The sequence below is a fragment of the Pseudorca crassidens genome, chromosome 10 (genome assembly GCF_039906515.1).
Source record: "Pseudorca crassidens isolate mPseCra1 chromosome 10, mPseCra1.hap1, whole genome shotgun sequence".
Lineage (NCBI taxonomy): Eukaryota > Metazoa > Chordata > Mammalia > Artiodactyla > Delphinidae > Pseudorca > Pseudorca crassidens.
In genome coordinates, this window is record NC_090305.1 from 79,951,321 (window position 1) to 79,974,661 (window position 23,341).

Below are 23,341 nucleotides of genomic sequence, written 5' to 3' on the forward strand. Positions count from 1 at the left end.
ATCAGACATACTAGAATAGAGAAAACAGAATCAAGCCATTCAGTTCCAAGCATGAGATGCATCGCCACGTACGACACCAAAAGAAAGGGGGAAAAGTCACCTTAATATTGTATTGTTGCCGAAGAAAGATTTATAATGGATGTCATCTGTAAAAAAAAATATAAAGCTTTAGCTTCCAGTAAATGGAAACAATATTTAGGCTTGGTACATTGTTCGAGGGACATCCAATTCACCACTCTGCCCTTTGTCGGTAAATAACTTAGACTTTGGGATTTAATGCGCTGTCATTTTAGTTATTCTGCAACACATCCCGGGCACATGGAAGAGCATTTCGGTGATTAAGTGCTGAATACTGTCTATTGTGAAGACTTTTGGAACAGTGAACAGAGAAAAATAACTTCCCTTCCAACAACATGAAACATATGGTTTATTAATTTAACAAAACCTGTTCAAACCACAGTGGAATCAAAACCACTTGATCTGATAATTTGATTTGATGGCTTAATTAAAGTGACACTGTATAATGTAATAAAAGCAAAGGAAATGAAGAGGACAGTGGGTGGCGTTTGTCCTCTCCAGTCCCCTAAGCCAACGCCGTGGTTTTTGAGAATGGTTTTTGTTTTTGCTGATGGACGGATCTCTTTGTTAGCTGCATTTTCAGTGCTAAAGATTGCTTCCTGTCTTGGTTAAAAGCAGTTTTTAAGGGCATGTACCAGTGTGTGAGAATGCCTAAATAACTAGCCTATTTTAAATCAGAACACATCGAGAAAGACCATCACATTTTCCACCCAAATTAGCAAACAAAGAAGTAAATCCACGATTGCTTTTAAAAGGAGTTTGACATTGAAATCATGGTTTTCTGCTATTTTGGGATAAAATATTAATGTTGTTCTATTTTCAGTTTAATCATGTTCACTCACCACATTAACGAGCTTGAATTACTTTATCTTAATAAAAGAACCTCTGATATGGAACATTTAATTCCTTTATAGGCAGCTGCCCTCCCAGAAACTCTTCCAGAAAGTTAGCTTGGTACTTTTAGTAACTTCCAACACAGAAAAGTGCTAAGGAAATCACATTTTTAATGCAGCCGCCATGGAGTGGTTTTGACCTCCTCCTTTTAAAAATAACTATTACTAGCTATTAATTTTTAACCTTGGGAGTGATTAAGAAAGCAAGCAAAAAGTAGGGCTGTTTTTTTGTAAGACTCTCCAACATCCTGGGTGCTCATGCTTTTAAAGGGCATGCCATGTTCTATCAAACATTTTTACAGGCTCAGATATCCCGTGATGACTAATTTTATGTAAATAGATAGAGAGTTGGTGTAAGTTGCCTTTGATTGGTTGACATAAAGTTGATATTTCATAGACATTTAACATAGCATTAACTACTTTGGGCTCATGTTTTCTAGCCAGTGAATTTCTTTTCCCGTGTCAGGCATCTTCATCTACACTGAAGCGCTTTCTCTAGGAGCTGTGCCTGGTACACCTATGCTTAAAAAGGCTACATAGGGGTTTTCATGGGCCAGGTGCTATGCTAGCCTTTTCCGTGCATATACGGTTTATTTAATCCTCAGAACAACCTCTGCCAGGATGCACTTTCCATTTGTCAAATATTTGTTGAGCATCTACTATGAACAAGTTTTAGGCACTAGAAATAAAGCTGAACAAGGGAGAAGAGTCTCTTACGGAGCTTAAGTTTTAGGGGGAAGAAAGAAAGAAAGCGGTCAGTGATTAAGCTCTTCAGTGTTGTTCTGCAGATCAAATCCGGTGGTTTGCTAAGAGTGGCAGACATGGTGAGGCCAAGGGAAAGAGAGCTTCTCTGGAGAGGGTGGGTTGGTCTGGGTAAGGAGCCAGCCCTGCAGACTTCGGAGAGGGAACGGTCCTTCTGCAAAGGCCCTGAGGCATGGGAACCCGCAAGAGTGAAGTCTCAGAAGACTTTTCTTGGTAAGGCGTTAGACTGTGTTCTTATGACAGTGGCCTTTGGAGGAGCCTAAGCAGGGCTATAGGACCATCTGAACAGGGTTTTAGACCCGTCACTCTGACTGTTACGTGAAGAATGTTTGCAGAGGACCTGGGGTGGAATCTGTAAGACCCGCAGGAGGCTGATGGAAATATTCCTGGCAGGATGACCGTGGCTGGATGAGGGTGACCCTGGTGGATGTAGGAGTGATCCGTTGGGGATGGATTTTGTAGCAGAGCCTCTGAGATTTACTAACACTTTGGATGGAGGCTGGGTGGGGGTGAGCAGAGAGAGAAATGCAGTGTTACTGTTTCTCTTTAACAGATGAGTGGTCTGAGATTCAGAGAGAACAGGTGGTCGGTCAACCAGAGCCTGTCAGCCAGGAAATGGTAGAGCTGAGACGTCAACTGAGATCCTCTTCTGTCCAAACACAGCATTCTTTCTGTTTTCCACGGGACTGCCCGCTTCCGTATGAATCCACAAGAGGTGGTCTCTGTTTTAAATGTCATCAGGTGGCTTGAGCGACACGGTTTTATTATTATCTTTCTGTGAATGAAGGCACTGTAAAAGTCCTTGAGGCAATTGGGGGCTCTTCCTAAAGACCAAGTTTATCTTCCTGAAAGGAATCACTGGTCTCTGTCTTTATCTGCTTGGCTTGCTTTTGGCAGGTTATCTTGGGTCCTCGGGGCAGAGGTTACTGAGGTCTTGCTCACAGGGTTAGTCCCTGGGAGGGTCAGTGCGCCCACTTAATGTGGATGTTGGGGCCTCCTAGGCTAAAGATATTGTGCATCCTTGAATCAACAGGACCTAACACAGTACCTAAAATATAGTAGGTATACAGTCATTGTTCATTAAATGAATGAACGGGGAGACAATATAAGGGGCAAGGGGTAAGAATCTAGACTTTGGAGTCAAGCAAACCTGGACTCAAATTCCACGCCAGTCATGTACTTCTGCACATCTGTGCTCTAGTTCATATCTAAGCCTCAGTTTCCTTTCTGTAAAATGGAGCTAATAATCACATCCCCTTCCTTGGCTTGTGGCCCTTTAAGTGAGCCAGTATAGAGAACAAATAGTACAGAGCCCGGGACATGGAAAGTACTCCGCAAATAATCGTACTTCCTTGTCTGTAGGTCAGCACTGGCTTTCAGGACAACCTATTACATGTGACATGATCACTGGAGAACACATTTCAAAACGAGGGGACCACATTCTCTTCCTGGTGGAAATGCGAAGCCAGATTGTCTGAAATAGTTAAAACCTTTCCAGTGAATCCCACGGCCCATAGCATGGTCCACATGTCCTGTCCCCCTCCCCAAGCCCGCCTTCGTATCCTGCACCTCAGTCCACCAGCCGCACTGCAGTTCCAGCAGCCTCTTCCCTGGAAGGCCCCAGCCTCACCGCTGTGCGTCATCCATCCCTTGTCAGCCTTCAAGGCTCAACTCAGTGGTCCTTCCCCATGAAGTTTCCTGGCTGCCTTGGCCCAGACACTGTCGGGGCACCACTACCTTTCTTTTGTATCATTCTCAGCGTTGGAATTTTACATTCATTTATGTATTTTTTTTTTCCCTAATACCTAACTCTCCCACTACCTTGTAAGCTCATAAAGGGTAAAACTGTTTTTTTTTTTTTTTCTTTTCTTTGTTGGAGAGAGGGTACAATGCTCACTGTTGGCGCCTTAGCAAATATTGGACTGGAGGGAATGATGATGGATGGATGGATGGATGGATGGATGGATGGATGGGTGGGTGGGTGGATGAAGCTAACCCACACATGCCAGGTGGCCAGGAGTAAAAAAGATTCTTGCTACAAGAGTTGGCACAGTTGAGGCATTTATGATCTAGCCCAGGCTAGGTGCTCTAATCGGAGGAGCGAGACCAGGCGTTTGGAGTAGGATTCCACACCACTCCCAGTACCTGAAATCAGAGAGGCTCCTAGGATTTGGGAAGCCATCTTCCAAATCCATTTGACCATAAGCCACTTGGATGGAAGTGTTGGTATCAAAGCACCGTAGAGCGAGGGCTTTCCTCTCTGTCCCAAGGAACAGCCACGTTTCCCAACCACTCCACCACTCCTAAAAGCAGAGAAAGGGAAGCGCTGAAAGAGGCAGGCACTGTTGTCAGGAGGCTCCCAGGCAGAACCACGTTATGGCTTGGGGCCCGTTGAGCTGATATTGTTAACAGATGCCAGGGCCCGCCTGTTGTTTTCACACTTTATAAATATCACCTAATTACTTAATCCTCTGTCTCCAGGCAGGTAGGCAGAGTTTGATCTTCAGGGCCGACTTAGGCACCCTCCTATGGCTTCAGCTTTGCTCTGCTCTACAGGAAAATCTTCCCTGACACTGGGTTTGTTTGTGTGAGCACCGTGGTGCTTATGAACTGCAATCTGGAGATTACTAAAGGCCACCAGCATCCCTCCTCCCAGAGGGACACACTTCCCCTTTCTGTCGCCAGTGTATGTTCACGGCCCATGGAGCGGGAAGCTCCGAGATGCTTGCCTGCATCTCCCTGTCCTCAGGGTCATAGGAATCACGGTGGCTGGGAGGCAGACAATTTATCTTCTCCATTCTTCCCACCGATTCTTCTGTAAACCAACACAGGCTGGTCGAGGTAGTTTTTCTTCAGGTTCAAGGAACATGGGCCGAACCCTTGGCTTTCTCGGGTGCAAGCAGTGTTGTGACCTCCCCAGTCCTTGAGACCGTGTGTAAAGGCACAGAGGGGGAGACCATGATGAGGCCTCTGGGGTCATCTTTTTCTCTTCTAAGCACAGCCGGGGGTCATCACAGTTGCTCGCTTCTCTCCTGGGCCCGCTCTGGACTGGTTTTGTGATTCCAAAGCAGTGGCTTGGACCGAAATGAGTGTCTGGGCTGTCCCATGTCACATCTGTGCCTGTGTAGACAAGGTGCCGTCTGTACATCTGACACTAGGGGCTAACAGGTATCATCTATCAAGTGCACAGAGCCCCCTGGTTTCAATGCAAAGGCTTCTGGGAAGAGAGGAGGCTTCTCCATGAGGAGTGCACTGAGCATCTCAAACTGTTGGTCTTCACCAGCCAGCTAGAAGCCCAGTTCCTCAGAGCATAAGGATCCGTATGCCTGGGGTGGCCAGGAGGCCAGGGTGGCTCCGTCCCTCCCAAGTGCTGCACAGGTGATTTCCCACTGAGGCCCACTAGGGGCACTGCTTATTCGCAGCCTGGTCTCTCCAATTTAAGTGGCAGGCTCCCTGATCTCTTGGGTCCTCTTGACCAAGCCTCGGAGGCGCTGCTTGAGGCCAGTCCCCGGGTGTGGAAGATCCTGGAACCATGCCAGAGAGGGCCATCCTTACCAAATGACCCAGGTGCCACATCTAGGGGTTGAAACAACGTTGGCATTTAAACAATGGAGCTCGTCCAGTGGCCTCCCTGAACCAGAACAAGTAAGAGAGGCAGGTGCCAAGGAAGAATCAGAAATTCAAAGCTAGCAAGGTGATGTCGGAGACATTAAAAGGAGAACGCTCCTTTTAAATATAGTGGGTCCCTAAGTGATACCTAATTCTAAGAGAGAAATTATTTTAAGGACCAAATTGAAACAAAGGAGGCGGGCATCTTGGCCTATTGAGTCACAGTCATCTAGAATCAAGAATTTAAATAAAAGCCTGGCCAAGCCCATCAGTGTGGGTCACTAGTTGATCTCTCTCTTTTTTTTAACATTTAATCACTTTTTTTTTATACAGCAGGTTCTTATCAGTCATCAATTTTATACACATTAGTGTATACATGTCAACCCCAATCGCCCAATTCATCCCACCCCCCACTGCCACTTTCCCCCCTTGGTGTCCATAACTTTGTCCTCTACATCTGTGTCTCAGTTTCTGCCCTGAAAACTGGTTCATCTGTACCATTTTTCTAGGTTCCACATATATGCGTTAACATACGATATTTGTTTTTCCCTTTCTTACTTACTTCACTCTGTATGACAGTCTCTAGATCCATCCACGTCTCAACAAATGACCTAATTTCCTTCCTTTTTATGGCTGAGTAATATTCCATTTTATATATGTACCACATCTTCTTCATCCATTCGTCTGTCGATGGGCATCTAGGTTGCTTCCATGACCTGGCTACTATAAATAGTGGTGCAGTGAACATTGGGGTGCATGTGTCTTTTTGAATTATGGTTTTCTCTGGGTATAGCCCAGTAGTGGGATTGCTGGATCATATGGTAATTCTATTTTTAGTTTTTTAAGGAACCTCCATACTGTTCTCCGTAGTAGCTGTATCAATTTACATTCCCACCAACAGTACAAGAGGGTTCCCTTTTCTCCACACCCTGTCCAGCATTTACTGTTTGTAGATATTCTGATGATGCCCATTCTAACTGGTGTGAGGTGATACCTCATTGTAGTTTTGATTTGCACTTCTCTAATAATTAGTGATCTTGAGCAGCTTTTCATGTGCTTCTTGGCCATCTGTATGTCTTCTTTGGACAAATGTCTATTTAGGTCTTCTGCCCATTTTTGGTTTGGGTTGTATGAGCTGTTTATATGTTTTGGAGATTAATCCTTTGTCCGTTGATTCATTTACAAATATTTTCTTCCATTCTGAGGGTTGTCTTTTCGTCTTGTTTATGGTTTCCTTTGCTGTGCAAAAGCTTTTAAGTTTCATTAGGTCCCATGTGTTTATTTTTGTTTTTATTTCCATTACTTTAGGAGGTGGATCAATAAAGATCTTGCTGTGATTTGTGTCAAAGAGTGTTCTTGCTATGTTTTCCTCTGAGAGTTTTATAGTGTCCAGTCCTACATTTAGGTCTTTAATCCATTTTGAGTTTATTTTTATGGATGGTGTTAGGGAGTGTTCTAATTTCATTCTTTTACATGTAGCTGTCCAGTTTTCCCAGCACCACTTATTGAAGAGACTGTCTTTTCTCCATGGTATATCCTTGCCTCCATTGTCATAGATTAGTTGACCATAGATGCGTGGGTTTATCTCTGGGCTTTCTATCCTGTTCCATTGATCTATATTTCTTTTTTTGTGCTAGTACCATACTGTCTTGATTACTGTAGCTTTGTAGTGTAGTCTGAAGTCCGGGAACCTGATTCCTCCAGTTCTGTTTTTTCCCTCAAGACTGCTTTGGTTATTTGGGATCTTTTGTGTCTGCATACAAATTTTAAGATTTTTTGTTCTAGTTCCGTAAAAAATGCCATTGGTAATTTGATAGGGATTGCATTGAAGCTGTAGATTGGTTTGGGTAGTATAGTCATTTTCACAATGTTGATTCTTCCAATCCAAGAACATGGTATATCTCTCCATCTGTTGGTATCATCTTTAATTTCTTTCATCAGTGTCTTATAGTTTTCTGCATACAGGTCTTTTGTCTCCCTAGATAGGTTTATACCTAGTTATTTTATTCTTTTTGTTGCAATGGTAAATGGGAGTGTTTCCTTAATTTCTCTTTCAGATTTTTCATCATTAGTGTATAGAAATGCAAGAGATTTCTGTGCATTAATTTTGTATCCTGCAACTTTACCAAATTCATTGATTAGCTGTAGTAGATTTCTGGTGACATTTTTAGGATTCTCTATGTATAGTATCATGTCATCTGCAATCAGACACAGTGTTACTTCTTCTTTTCCAATTTGTATTCCTTTTATTTCTTTTTCTTCTCTGATTGCCATGGCTAGGACTTCCAAAACTATGTTGAATAATAGTGGTGAGAGTGGACATCATTGTCTTGTTCCTGATCTTAGAGGAAATGCTTTCAGTTTTTCACCATTGAGAATGATGTTTGCTGTGGGTTGTCATATATGGCCTTTATTATGTTGAGGTAGGTTACCTCTATGCCCACTCTCTGGAGAGTTTTTATCATAAATGGGTGTTGAATTTTGTTGAAAGTCTTCTCTACATCTATTGAGATGATCATATGGTTTTTCCACTTCAATTTGTTAATATGGTGTATCACATTGATTGATTTGCGTATATTGAAGAATCCTTGCATCCCTGGGATAAATCCCACTTGATCATGGTGTATGATCCTTTTAATGTGCTGTTGGATTCTGTTTGCTAGAATTTTGTTGAGGATTTTTGCCTCTATATTCATGAGTGATATTGGCCTGTAATTTTCTTTTTTTGTAGTATCTTTGTTTGGTTTTGGTATCAGGGTGATGGTGGCCTCATAGAATGAGTGTGGGAGTGTTCTTTCCTCTGCAGTTTTTTGGAAGAGTTTGGGAAGGATGGGTGTTAACTCTTCTCTAAATGTTTGATAGAATTCACCTGTGAAGCCATCTGGTCCTGGACTTTTGTTTGTTGGAAGATTTTTAATCCCAGTTTCAATTTCATTACTTGTGATTGGTCTGTTCATATTTTCTATTTCTTCCTGGTTCAGTCTTGGAAGGTTATACTTTTCTAAGAATTTGTCCATTTCTTCCAGGTTGTCCAATTTATATTGCATAGAGTTGCTTGTAGTAGTCTCAGGATGCTTTGTATTTCTGTGGTGTCTGTTGTAACTTCTCCTTTTTCATTTCTAATTTTATTAATTTGAGTCCTCTCCCTCTTTTTCTTGATGAGTCTGGCTAATCAATTTTGTTTATCTTTGCAAAGAACCAGCTTTTAGTTTTATTGATCTTTGCTATTGTTTTCTTTGTTTCTATTTCATTTATTTCTGCTCTGATCTTTATGATTTCTTTCCTTCTGCTAACTTTGGGTTTTGTTTGTTCTTCTTTCTCTGGTTCCTTTAAGTTTAAGGTTAGATTGTTTATTTGAGATTTTTCTTGTTTCTTGATGTAGGCTTGTATAGCTAAAAACTTCCCTCTTAGAACTGCTTTTGCTGCATCCCATAGGTTTTGGATCATCGTGTTTTCATTGTCATTTGTCTCTAGGTATTTTTTGATTTCCTCTTTGATTTCTTCAGGGATCTCTTGGTTATTGAGTAACGTATTGTTTAGCCTCCATGTGTTTGTGTTTTTAACGTTTTTTTCCCCTGTAATTCATTTCTAATCTCATAGCGTTGGGGTCAGAAAAGATGCTTGATATGATTTCAGTTTTCTTAAGTTTACTGAGGCTTGATTTGTGACCCAAGATGTGATCTATCCTGGAGAATGTTCTGTGCACACTTGAGAAGTGTAATCTGCTGTTTTTGGATGGAATGTCCTATAAATATCAATTAAATCTATCTGGTCTATTGTGTCATTTAAAGCTTCTGTTTCCTTATTTATTTTCATTTTGGATGATCTGTCCATTGGTGTAAGTGAGGTGTTAAAGTCCCCCACTATTATTGTGTTACTGTCAATTTCCTCTTTTATAGCTGTTAGCAGTTGTCTTGTGTATTGAGGTGCTCCTGTGTTGGGTGCATATATATTTATAATTGTTGTATCTTCTATCTTGGATTGATCATTATGTAGTGTCCTTCCTTGTCTCTTGTAACATTCTTTATTTTAAAGTCTATTTTATCTGATAGGAGTATTGCTATTCCAGCTTTCTTTTGATTTCCATTTGCATGGAATATCTTTTTCCATCCCCTCATTTTCCATCTGTATGTGTCCCTAGGTCTGAAGTGTGTCTCTTGTAGACAGCATATATATGGGTCTTGGTCTTGTATCCATTCAGCAAGCCTGTGTCTTTTGGTTGGAGCATTTAATCCATTTACGTTTAAGGTGATTCTCGATATGTATGTTCCTATGACCATTTTATTAATTGTTCTGGGCTTGTTTTTGTAGGTCCTTTTCTTCTCTTGTGTTTCCCACTTAGAGAAATTCCTTTAGCATTTGTTGTAGAGCTGGTTTGGTGCTGCTGAATTCTCTTAGCTTTTGCTTGTCTGTAAAGCTTTTGATTTCTCCATAGATGCTGAATGAGATCCTTGCTGGGTAGAGTAATCTTGGTTGTAGGTTTTTCCCTTTCATCACTTTAATTATATCATGCCACTCCCTTCTGGCTTGTAGAGTATCTGCTGAGAAATCAGCTGTTAACCTTATGGGAGTTCCCTTGTATGTTATTTGTCGGTTTTCCCTTGCTGCTTTTAATAATTTTTCTTTGTCTTTAATTTTTGCCAATTTGATTACTATGCGTCTCAGAATGTTTCTCCTTGGGTTTATCCTGTATGGGACTCACTGCGCTTCCTGGACTTGGGTGGCTATTTCCTTTCCCATGTTAGGGAAATTTTCGACTACAGTCTCTTCAAATATTTTCTGGGGTCCTTTCTCTCTCTCTTCTCCTTCTGGGACCCCTATAATGCGAATGTTGTTGCGTTTAATGTTGTCCCAGAGGTCTCTTAGGCCGTCTTCATTTCTTTTCATTCTTTTTTCTTTATTCTGTTCTGCAGCACTGAATTCCACCATTCTGTCTTCCGGGTCACTTATCCGTTCTTCTGCCTCAGTTATTCAGCTGTTGATTCCTTCTAGTGTAGTTTTAATTTCAGTTATTGTATTGTTCATCTCTGTTTGTTTTTTAATTCTAGTTGATCTCTTGATACGGCCATTGGGATCACTTAAAAAGATAGCTCACGGGATCTTAGATCTTGGATGGTGTTTAGAAAAGTCTCTCAGTGCTGAGGACAGCTATAGGACTCTACATGACCCAGGTGTTTCTTCATGATAAACGAGGCCATAACATCATCTCAGCCATGGGAAGTAGGAGACTTGTCCAGCTTCAGTATAAGTGCACTGGGCATTTGCACACCTGCACCCTTGTTTCTGGTATAGACCCTTGGTCGGAGCCTATGACTAGAGCAAGGCTGCAGGAGAAGTTCAGAGGTACCATGTAGAAAGGATGCTGTGCTCAGTTAAAGGGGGATAGGTCCACTGTGCCCTTTTGGCAGGAGATCACAGCATGTTAAATTTCGAAAGGAGGGAAGGGCTTCGGGGCACATGGAATCCCGCCTTCCACCCGGTGTCTGAGAAGCAGCTGTTGTCAAGTAGGGCTTGGATGATGTACACTCTGGACTTCGCCACCTCCCTGAGTGCCAAGCTGAACAGTGCTTTCCCCTGCACAGGACAGAGGCACTGCCCCTGGCCTTTAGCTCTCAGCGGCAGAGGGATATCGCATAGGAGATGGACTCCAGGGAAGTAGGTCAGGATAACATAATGGGGAAAGTCAAACCTGCGTGCTTGGAGGACTCTGGCTGCTGCTGTTGTGTTTGGAGCACGTGGCTCCATCATATGCACAGTGTAAGAAAGTTTTCCAGTTTGCTGTCTTCCAGGGTAGTTGCCACAGAGCTTCTAACGCTCAGTTGTTGGCTGAGAAACGGAATTGCACACCAAGGCTTGTTCGTGGGAGCGGAGGGAATACTGTGGGGTGGTGTAGAAAAGAACTCCACAGGTGTATTAGGGAAACTTAGTTCTCCCTCCTGAGTAGGTTCTCCACCTCTTGTGTGTTTCTCCTTTACTTTTACACAGAATCCTTCACTTCTGGTCACCAGATATGGGGGCAGGGGTTTCAGCACAACAAGCAGTTCTCTGCAACACCAGCTGGGTGTCCTACAGTGTAACTCCATTCCAACGCTGGCCTCTGTCCCACAAGACTGCTTCCACCCCCACTTCAGATGCCAATCGCAAGTAGGAGATCCCCAAATTACCCGTAACTTCTGTCCGATTTGGTTACAAATTGGAGGTACCCACGATTTCCTCCTCTGGTTTGATTAATTTGCTGGAGTGGCTCACAGAACTCAGGGAAGCACTTACTTACATTTACCAGTTTATTAAAGGATATGACACAGGGTGCAGATGAACAGCTGGATGAAGGGAAACATAGGGCGAGGTCTGAGCGGGTCCTGAGCACAGGAGCTTCTGTTGCCATTGAGTTGGGTGTGTTCACCCTCCCAGTGTACGGATGTGTTTTCTTCTTTGAAGGAAACAAAAACTCTAACTTGAAAAAGATATATCCATCCGCATGTTCATTGCATTATTTACAAATACCCAAGATAAGGAAACAACCTAAGTGTTCATTGGTAGATGAATGGATAAAGAAAATGTGGTATCTATATAATGGCATATTATTAAGCCATAGAAAAGAATGAAATCTTGCCATTGGCAACAACATGGGTGGACTTTGTGGGCATCATGCTAAGTGAACTAAGTCAGACAGAGAAAGATAAATACCATATGATCTCACTCATATGTGAAAACAAAAACCGAGCTCATAGATACAGGCAACTAACAGGGGTGGGGGTGGGAGAAAGGAGTGAACTGTTTTTTCGATTGTTTTTTAGTTTAAATAAACTGAATGATTGTTTTAAAAGAAATTTAAAAAAAGGATAAGATGCTCCTAGTATCACTTCGGAAGTTACAAGGGTTTTAGGAGCCCTATGCTGGGAACCTGGGGCAGAGACCAATATATATATTTTCTGTTATAACAGGTTAGAGCTTGCATTATTTAAGACACCTTAGATTTAAAACTTGAAAGCAGTTGCCCTAGTGCTTGGGGGAACTTGGGGTCTCCCACATCATGAGCAGGTGGTCCTCCAGCAATGTCTGGCCAGAGCTGCCCAGGGATGAACCCAGCTCCACACACTTCACTTCCTTTGAGACCTGGTCTCAACCGTCTTCCTCCTCATTCTCTGCTTGCCAAGCCTTGCTAGTTTTCTTTCCAGTTTTCCCGCCTGAGGGCCTTTGCATTTTTCTGTCTGCCATATCTAAGCCTCCTTCCTTCCTGCTCATTTTCTCTTTTTATAAATTTATTTTATTTATTTTTATTTGTGGCTGTGTTGGGTCTTCGTTGCTGCATGCGGTTCTTCTCTAGTTGCAGCGAGCGGAGGCTACTCTTTGTTGCGGTGCACGGGCTTCTCATTGCGGTGCCTCCTCTTGTTGCGGAACACGGGCTCTAGGCACGTGGGCTCAGTAGTTGTGGTGCATGGGCTCAGTAGTTGCGGCTCACGGGCTCTAGAGCGCAGGCTCAGTAGTTGTGGCGCACGGGCTTAGTTGCTCCATGGCATGTGGGATCTTCCCGGACCAGGGCTCGAACCCGTGTCCCCTGCATTGGCAGGCGGATTCTTAACCACTGCGCCACCGGGGAAGTCCCTTCCTGTTCATTTTATAAACACCTAATCAGTTCAAACATCACTGTGCTCAGTAAGCCTTTCCTAACCAATCCCTCAAATCTAGGTCAGGGTGTTTATTAAACCTTTTTACAGAATTCCTATAATAGTTTCCTTAAAAGCATGTAGTCACATAATCCTTACAGCTGGGAGTATTAACCTTTTTGGTGCCGTGGGCCCTTTCAGCCATCTGGTGAATCCCATGGGGGAGTGCTGCACCCTGCACCACCACAGCTATTTCCAGCCTCCCCGTGATGGCTTGAGGGACCACGAGCTTAGTCTATATTTCTTTTTTTTTTTTTTCTTTTTTTCTTATTTATTTATTTGTTTATGGCTGTGTTGGGTCTTTGTTTCTGTGCGAGGGCTTTCTCTAGTTGCGACAAATGGGGGCCACTCTTCATCGCGGTGCGCAGGCCTCTCATTATCGCGGCCTCTCTTGTTGTGGAGCATGGGCTCCAGATGCGCAGGCTCAGTAGTTGTGGCTCACGGGCCTAGTTGCTCCGCGGCATGTGGGATCTTCCCAGACCAGGGCTTGAACCCGTGTCCCCTGCATTGGCAGGCAGATTCTCAACCACTGCGCCACCAGGGAAGCCCTAGTCTATATTTCTGATGGGGGAGAATGGTTACTTGGGCTGCGCCCAGTTTTCGAAGGCCTCGAAGGAGTTGAAGGCTGCTCTGGAAATTGTCAAGAGACCCACACTCTCATCTGTCATTGCGAACAAAGAAAACCAGGAAGGCAGAGGGAGTGGGAAGGAAGCTTTTTGTGCCAAGTATTGTTAACCAGGGAAGAAACACAGACCTGAGCCATAGTAGTGATGCATTGTGTCTGCGTGGGACAGTTTTCACCTTTTAAGCACTTTTGAGTTACCCTCCTGACCTCTTCATTGCCGTCCTGCAGATAGGAAGATAGATGTGGGAGGTGTTTGTGGCTAGAACGTATGTGGTGCTGCACCCCCGTCCCCTCTACTACAGGCTGCGTTCCAGTTCCCAGCCCTCCTCCCACCCAGGGTCCTCGGCCCAGCCCAGTGACTTGGTCTCTCTGGACCCCAGTGTCTTCTTTCATCTTTAGGGGAGAGGGTGCCCTTGTGGACCGTCTGAGAGGAAGACACGGAGCCTGGCCCGTGGCGTGTGCTTGGCAACTCCAAGTAGAGAGAGTTCGGGTGTTGTAAATCCCCAAAATGCCAGAGCTGGGCTCCGGCTTTGATCCGGTTCCGGCAGCTTCGCCCATGCAGTTTCCCTTTCGTGAGCTCTCGGGCATGGAGCGGGGAAGATGACACCCCGGAGCCCCAAGGTGCCAGGTTTGAAGTCCTACGCGATTGGCTTTGGGGGTTTTGTGTTTACCTAGACATTTTGGATACAGCCCTTCAAAAAGAGAAATCCTTCCCTGAGACCATGTCTTTGGAAATTTCCCCTAAAGGCCATAAAGAAATGACAGGCGGGCTTCCCTGGTGGCGCAGTGGTTGGGAGTCCGCCTGCCGATGCAGGGGACACGGGTTTGTGCCGGAGCCTGTGCTCCGCAGCGGGAGAGGCCACAGCAGTGAGAGGCCCGCGTACCGCAATAAAAAAAAAGAAAAGAAAAGAAAAGAAATGATAGGCGTTTGAGCTGTCTGAGTCTAGGCTGGTGGCTTTGTTCAGCTGAGAGGTTCCCTTCTGCTGAAGAGGAGACGTTGCTCCTGCTTCCCTGCCAGGCAGGCGGGTCCCTGGTGGGCGGCATCTGTCTCCCCTGTGGTCCTCCGCTGGGCTGGTGTATGACGTCACCGCACCCCACCCCGCAGGAGGCAGCCGTTTCCTGTCTGTTGACGAGCTCCGTAAGAGGCGGATGGCGCTGAATCGCTGTGTTTGAGCAATGCTGTTCATCTGACGCCTGATCAATGATTGGCCCGTTGCCTTACGTGTGAAACTTGGAGGGGTCCAGTGGTGGGAGGAGACCCCAGGGAGGACTTCAAATCCAAATCGTTGAAGGCGCTTGGAAGTTACACTAACTTTCACAGAGAAAGGGTCCCGTTAGTTTATCTCAGACGGCCCAAAGGAAGAGGATTGGGGGTAGGGGAGTCTCTCATTTACTCGTGGAACCACTGAGAAAATATCCTTGACGTTGATTGAGAATCAGTGGACCTTGGGTGCTCTGCTAGAAGCCTCTTCGTAATTTAACGAAGGCTGGGGTCCTAATTACAGGCGGTTCAGAATGGGGGCAGGAATTCTCAGAGCTGGTAGGGCATCGTCCGAGATGCCTGTGAAATGCAATCAGACACCAGTGAGAAGGTAATCAGGCCCCCAGAAGGGGAGGCTGACGTCAGGAGCCCCTCACGGGGGACGTTTGTTTAGAGAGCCAGGTGTGGCACCTCCCTCATGGTTAAAAGGCTTTGATTTTGCGCAGAAGGATGTCTCCAGGCGATTGGCCAACTCCCTGTGTTAGGTGCATTTGCAATGGCCATTTGTCAGGGGTGTTGGGCACCTGTTCTCCGCCTAAGGCCGGGCTCCTGGTGCTTGTTTTAGATCAGTGGGAAACTCACCTGGCCTTGGGGGCCAGGCAGCTGTGGGTGAAGGCAGTGGGGAGGGGCGGGGACTGCGGCAGATGTGAGCACACACACCTGTCTGAAGGGGGCCTGCACTGCCGCCCAGGAAACCACTGCCGTGTGTGGTTGCAGGCCCAGTTTAAAATGCCAGCTTTATATGTTTTCAAACACTGTGTGGGCCTCGCAGCTTGTCCCCTGCGTGTGCCCCTGGGCGTCAGGCCCTCAGATTCTGGTTGACCCACAGCATTCTCTGTGATCGTGACCCCAGCTCTGTGAGGAGGTTATTATTACCTGGTACTAGCCACCCATTTTACAGATGAGAACACAAGGCTCCATGTGAGTCTGGCTCCAAAGCCCACCTTTTATTATACGAGCTCTTCTAAACTGTCCCTTCTGTGATGTACCACAGTGCTGCTTTTGTCTGTGATACTTGGAATCTGGGGGGAGGTTTTGTTGGAAAGAAGGGTGTGCATCCCTGAAAAGGCCGGCAAAGTTTGGAAGCACAAGGCCCGAGTTCTTTGGAGGGGGTCTGGTCATCTCACCTCCCCCAGGGGCATGATGAGCACGTTGAGGGAGGGGGCCGAGGGGCCCGGGGAGCACAGGGGAGACCTCGGCGGGGAAGCCAGAGCTTCAGGGAGACTGGGTGTGGGCTGGCCACAGAGGAGTCGGTGAGGTCAGAGATGTGGAAGGGGTCACGTCACATGGGACCTGTGGGCCGGGGCAAGGCCAAGGGGTCGATTCCGTCCACTCAGTGCGCCGTTCGTTCAGCCCAAATTTACAGGGAGCCCACGGTGTGCTAGGCTCTGACTTAGTACCGAGGACAGTGTAGCAAACAAGACAGAAAGTGTGCAGCCTCGTGGAGCTTACATTGTAGTAGGGGAGTGTGATTGCCCATTACAGACAGTCCATGAGGTCAGCAGTGTCACGCCACATAGTACTGAGCGCAGGAAGATCTCAGCTCTGCAGGGGAGGGAGCCTCTCAGGCTGTGTGAGGGGCAGAATACGGCACAAACAACACAAAGGCAGTCGGTAAACGTGTTTCAAACAAAGGCTTGGCCTCCCTTTAGCTCCTACGTCTGGAATCACCAAACCACTGATCCACAGGCCAAAACTCTCCCACCAGCACCTCCTGTACAGCCAGGAGCTGAGAGTGGTGTTTCTATGTTAAAAAGTTGAAAAAAATGAAAAGAAGAAAGTTTCATGACACATGGAAATGGTATGAAATGGCAACGCAGGGTCCATAGCCAGTTTCATGGCAGCAGAGCCACGCCCATCATGTCCGGATGACCTCAGCTGCTTCTGTGCTTCATAGGCAGAGCTGCGTAGCTGTGACAGAGACCATATGGCCGGCAAAGCCAAGCACACTTACTGTCCTGCCCTTTACAGAACAAGTGTGCCAACCCCTGTCCTAGGTCCTCCTTGTAATCTGCAAATGCTTCCTCCAAATCTGGCCCGGAAAAATCCACCCTCTCAGGGAAGTGAAGAGCAGAGGGGAATTTTCTTTTCCACCTGCTCTTCCCTTAAGCCGAGATGGGCGAGCCTCAGCCTCCAAGCCTCTGGCCCAGTGCTCCCACGTGTAGCCTCAGACAAGTGTGGCTCTTTGGAGGCCCCTCAGTTACAGAATTCCCCACCCCCGCCCCGGCAGGCTGTCCAGTGGTGAAGACTGTACGCTCCCACTGCAGGGGGCGTGGTTCGATCCCCGGTCAGGGAACTAAGATCCCGCATGCTGCACAGCGTGGCCCAAAAAAAGGTGGTCCTGTTAGAGTGAGGCCAGGCCGTCCTCCTTCGTGAGCCTAAACCGATATTTTCTAGTCCATTGAGACAGTGGGATTCTGTCCTTTCATTCAGAACAGTATTACCAAGCTCTTGTTGAAAGGCAACATATCCGCGACTTAGTAAAAGGCAACGAGAACAACAACTTCACTCACAGGGCCATAATGCGTTGTATCCCGTTTATATCAGGTTGTATGTATGTGTTTTTACACATGCATGAAGATGTTGGATCCCCAGAAAGTTAACAGTGGTTGTCTCTGGATACTGGGATTTCGGGTGATTTTTTAAAACTTTCTTCTTCTTACTTTTTTGGATGACTTGGATTCTTTTTAAAAACATTAACATGAATCATCTTAATGAGCAAAGAAAAAGCCAGCTATTTTTATTTCAAAGAATAAATAAGAAGAATGGTTGCATCCGCATGTGGGTGATAGGATTATTTATGTGGTTATGATGTAACTGTTAAGAGATACATGCATCCCCCCCGTACGGCTCACCCCTAATTGGAGCAGGGGAGTGATGGCTTCAGAATGAAGGAGATAAGTAAAAACATAGGGGGAGGTGAGAAAAGATGTAAAAGTCAGAAAATCTGACATGTCATCAATGGAGGGACACGAGCTTCCGAGTATATAAATCTCCTTGGTTCATTATTGGTACTTGGAAAGATGGGAGTGTAGATCTTTCCCCATTCCTCCCCCTTCCCAGCCCCGCCCTCTTGAGAAACTGTAAACCACTGAGACCTTAGGGTATTTTAAAATGGTATGTGAGCGCCACCTAGTGTCAGCACTCTGTCATTTCACCCCCCCGTCTCTGTGGGAGCCTTAACATCACATTCTTTCTTTGATGTCCCTGCTCCAGTGGCATTTGCGCAGCAGGCAGCGAAATGCCTCCCGGGGTTCTGCAGGGCAGTGGGGATGCCTCATTAATTTATCCCTTCCTTCTTGTCTCAGTTGCACAAAGCGAATCTGTCCGACTGAAGCAGGGTTTGGCAGTCGAAGAGCCAAAGGCTGCCTCCCTGTCAAAACCAATCTCCGCTTTTCTCCGTCAGCCAGCTGCTTAGAGCTGGGTCCCTGCTTCTCTGGCAGGAAAGCCATCCTCCCCAGGGCTGCCTTGGGCTTGGGGCTCTTGAGGAGCAAATAGGGGACTCTGGCTCGTGGTGGGCTGCATGGCTTGGAGATGGGCTACTGGGAGAACCCAGAACCAAGCCCCACATCCCCTGGCCCGTCCCCTCCAGGGCTGCTCCCCTGCTGCCCCCCAAACCTCAGCGTCGTCCTCACTGCATCCCTCGCCCTCATGCCTCTCCTTGTCCAGCGCATCGCCAGGCTTTGCCTCTATCTGCTCTAGAACCTGCTGTTCTCTCCTAGGTAGACAAGCACCCAGCCGTCTGCAGCACCTCCTGACAGGCCTCTCTGCTCCTCTCTTAGCCCCTCTGGGCTCTTCTTTGCTCACCTGAAGCTCCAGGGAGCTTTGTAAAGTGCACACCTGCCGGCGTCGTTCTCTGGTTCACATCCTTCCCGTGGCTTCGGAGTACTGTAGGGTAAAAGCCAGAATTTTCATCTGGGCCTGAGAGGCTTCCCGCTCCACTGGCCTCCCTTGATCCAGCCCCACTGCCTTCCTTTGGGCCCCTCAGGCCTTCTCCTTGCTGAGGTCCCTTGGCCGGCCTCCCCTCTTCTCCTGACCCCCACGTAGTGAATCTCCACGCAGTTCTCAGTTGGATGCACCTGCCTCTAAAGAGTCTTCCCTGGACCCTGTAGCATGAATCAAGTCTCCCTAGAAAGTGCTTGGAAAATACAGCGTTCCTCTCCTCCCCTCCGCCCGTCCCATCCTGGTGTGTGATAGTAGCTGCACACATGTCATTCTTTGATGAATTCCCATCTCCCCCTTTAGACCTGTAGTTCTCAGGGGTGTTTGCCCCCCCCAGGGACATTTGGCGATACCTGGGGACATTTTTGGTTGTTTTAACTTGGGGGGAGTGCTACCGGCATCTAGTGGGTAGAGGCCCAGGATGTTGCTAAACATCTTACAGTGCACGTGACAGCCCCCAAGAGCAAAGAGTCTTCTGGCCCAAGAGGCCAGTGCTGCTGAGGTTGAGAAACCCTGCTTCAGAATGGAAGCCCTGTGCGGGCAGGAACCAAGGCCCCTGGGAAAGTGCACATCTGGAGGGCCAAAATGTGGCTGTTAATGGCTGACTTGATACTCCCAGCTCTGAAATGGGTTTGTTAGTAGATAGATATAGAGCCGCCACCTTCCTTCAAACCTGCCGGCCACAAGGAATAAACGGGAATTAGCCTGGCTTTTCCTTTGCCCTCCATCAGGATAGCTATATAGAGTTCTGCTGGTCCAGAGAAAGTCGTCCTGGTTTTTTGTGCGTTTGCTTTAAAATTATTTAAAGTCTCATTTTGCATCGTATTTGTTTACACTGTGATCTATTTACAATAAAATGTCATCTACAATTTTAGTTAGCTGGAACATTCCACATGTCAGGTGGCCTGGCTTCTAAAAAAATTCATTGTGGAAGAAGAGGCCAGATGAGAATGCTAGATTAAAAGAAGTTAAAGCATTATAATACTGAATGTGACATGTCATGTGGGCGGGGAAAGGGTTATATAAATAATCTTTTGGAGACAGTTGGGGAAATTTGAATAGGGATGATGTAAATGTCAGATAATATCAAGTTAGTGTTTATTTTCTTAGGTATGACCGTAGTCAGCTTGGGCTGCTGTAACAAATAGCATAGACTGGGTGTCTTACAACAACAGAAATTTATTTCTCACCGCTCTGGAGGCTGGGAGGTCTAAGATCAAGGTGCTGGTAGACTCACTGGCTGGTGAGGACTTGCTCCCTGGTTCACAGACAGCCGTCTTCTCACTATGTCCTCACGTGGCAGAAGGGGTGAGGGAGCTTTCTGGGGCCTCTTATGAGGACGTTAATCCCACCCATGAGGGCTCCACCGCCATGATCTAATTGTCTCCCCAAGTTCGACGCCCTAATACCATCCCATTGGGCATTAGGTTTCAACACATGAATTTGGGGGGCACACAGACCCTCAGACATTGCCATTATAGAGGAGAATGTCCTTATTCTTAGGAGATACAGACCTGAGTTTAAGGAGTGAAGTTCAGAATGTGTGCAACTTGCTTTCAGTGACACAGCAGGGAAGCATGTGTGCATGCGTGCGTGCGTGTGTGTGTGTGTGTGTAGAAAGAGAAGGGGGGAGGGAGAACGGGTGTGGCAAAATGTTAGCAGCCGGTGGATCCCGGCGATGGGGGCGTGGGTGTTCCCCGTCCTACTGTGTCAACCTTTCGAGGTTGCAGTCTTGGGGAACACGGGGCGTGTACGTATGTAGTGCCACGAGGCCCTGAGCTTGGCCGTGTGTCTTCAGTCTGCAGCTCTCCGCCCATCAACATGAAGGTGCAGCCCCTGAACCAGACAGCACTGCAGGTGTCCTGGAGTCAGCCGGAGACCATCTACCACCCACCCATCATGAACTACATGATCTCCTACAGCTGGACCAAGAACGAGGATGAGAAGGAGAAGACGTTCACAAAGGACAGCGACAAGGACTTGGTAACACCTCCCTGTTCTGAGTCAGGCTGTCTGTAGCAATGGGAGGGGCCCCTGCGCATCTCTCTGGCGTGCTTTGACCTGTGGCATCCCAGCCCTACGCTGCCTGCTGAGGACGGGTGCCACCGGGGTGAACCAGGGCCGGAGCCTGCCCGGGCTCCATTCCGCCTTTATACCTGATGGCTATACCACCAGGAAAAGTTAATTTCTTTGTAACTCGGCCCTTCAAAACTGACTGCTTTTTCTTTCATTATTTTAAAAAAAAAAGTCCGAAAGCCTCCACGAAGTGCTTGTCATCTGCTAGCGTTGCTGTAAATGTTAGGTGAGTTCTGCAGTTGTAGAGCAGGGCCTAGCACAGAGCGAGCACTGGGTCAGTACTGGCTGTTACTACTATGGCAGCTGTCGCCCCCACCCTCCTCCCCACACCATTGCAGCTTTCCGAAGTCCCCACCACTCCCTTCTGTCACATTTCATCTGCCTCATACATTCCGACCTGCTAGACCCCAGTGACCACGGAATTTTTAGCCACCGCTCTCAGACTCTCAGACGCTGTAATACCTGACCTCACTTTGAGCTACGTATGCCCAATCCAGCTGCTCATCTTAAATGTGCATAAATATTTAGTGGCCAGTCCCCACCAAGGCCCTTCAGAACAGACGTTTGCAGAAGCCATCTTCTTCCCCTGGAAAAGCAATCCCTCCAACAAGCGCTGCTCTTTACATCTTTGCAGGGAAACGCAAAGTGACACATTTGGGTTTGAAAGCCTGGCGTTTATTGTTAATCAAAAGAAGTCTTTGGGATAATGAAGCCCATAATTGTATATGCACATGGAAGACGTAATAGCACTGAGTGGGATCCTTAGTGACTGTTAGCACCTTTTTTCCTCCCCGTACAGAGTCCCCGGGGCCCATTCCATCAGTTATAGAATAATACTTTTCGTATTCCTTTAGATGAAGATTCTTTGACTTCATTTCCATTTATGTTTTCAATTTCCCCACTAGACATTGTTATCTGGGTCACATTAGGGAATGATGAGCTTCATGAAATCGGAGAGGAATCTATTGAAAGGTACCCAAGGTTATGATGTGTTTTAACCTTTGTCACGACGGGAAGTCCGTGAGGGATGTTTCTCTGAACTAAGGTGGCTTGCATTAATCAGCAGAAACTATCTAGGCGCTTATTTGGTTTCTTATTCTAAGTGGAAAATAATTAAACATGCAGAGATGAATAGATAACCGGCTTGGAGTGAATTCTAATAAATCCCTGCATAGATGGAGCAAAGCTATTGCTCTGAACAGAAGATGGGGCTGGAGGTTTAGAGTATGAGGCATAAATGAGTTTCAGAGAAAGAGAGAGCTGTAGAGAAAAACGTGCTTTGACAGCAAGTTCTTTTTTTGTAAGAATTTCTAGGGGTGGTTACTTTCTTTGGGGACACACAAAATTAATTAATTCCTCAAGAAGTTGAGAGTGCTGACTTAGTGGCAGCAAAGCTATCCTCCAACTTAGGGTTCACGTGGCCCAGAAACCTAAAAGTCATACTGAACATTTTCCCGGCATTCTGCAGCATCCACGTCTCTCTCTCACGCCCTCACTGCCGACCTGTGGGACAGGTGTTACTGCCTCCTTTTTCCAAAAGAGAGAAATGAGGCTGAAAGTGAAATAACTTGACCCCAACCTCCTCCTCTCACCAGGAATCCATTTGCTAGGCAACAGATAGCAGGTGTGGGCACAATAACATTTTAATGCCTCTTCAGAGGTTTTCAGTAGCTACACTGGGAAAAACCCACTCAGTGGTTAAAGCTCCCAGAGCTGCTTTCTGGACTTGGCCCACAATGCGATGACAAGACATTTCATCCATTAGGGAGTCTGAAAATCAGTTGCTTTTGTTGTTTGTTTCTTCAGGAAGCGAGCCCTGCCGGCTTTTTAGGTAATTTCCATTTTCTGATTTTTAAAAGACTCTTGGAATAAAGCTTTGAGGAATGGGGGTCTGGATTTGGCTTGTGATGTTGGGACCAGGGGTTGGGAAACTTTTTTCTAGAAAGGGTCAGACAGTTAAGATTTTAGCCTTTAAGGGCTATATGGCCTCTGTGGGCAGCTACTCAACTCTGCCGTCAAAGGGTGAAAGCTGCCATAGCAACAGGTAAATGAATGGGCGTGGCTGTGTGCCAACAAAACTTTATTTACAAAAAACAGACAGTGGGCCAGATTTGGGCTGTGGGGCGTCGCTTGCCACCCGTGTTAGACTGGGGGTGTACTTTCCATTTTGTGGTGTGGACTACCTACGAACAAGGCTTGCCCAGCCTTTGTTGTACAGCACTCACAAGGGCCCTGTGAGGGAAATATTACTCTGTCCATTTAACAGTTGAAGGGAGCAGAGGCCAAAAGACACTGAGCAACTGACTCGGAATCACACAGCTGGTGAGTGGTGTGACACAGGTAGATCTCCTGTCCTCTGACCTCTAGTCAGGTGTTCTTCTAGCATCGTGCCTCATATCATCCAAGGTCAAGGTACAACAATGCCTTT

General features: G+C 46.4%; 1 protein-coding gene across 6 annotated transcripts in view; it reads left to right on the forward strand.

Moving 5' to 3' along the window:
• Positions 1–23,341, forward strand: part of PTPRG (protein tyrosine phosphatase receptor type G) — a 725,670-nt gene that overhangs the window by 588,409 nt on the left and 113,920 nt on the right. For all 6 annotated transcript variants that reach the window (XM_067755032.1, XM_067755034.1, XM_067755031.1 and 3 more), the window contains one exon: positions 20,636–20,820. In XM_067755032.1, coding sequence (XP_067611133.1) covers positions 20,636–20,820 — 185 coding nt within the window. The remainder of the gene's footprint in view (positions 1–20,635; positions 20,821–23,341) is intronic.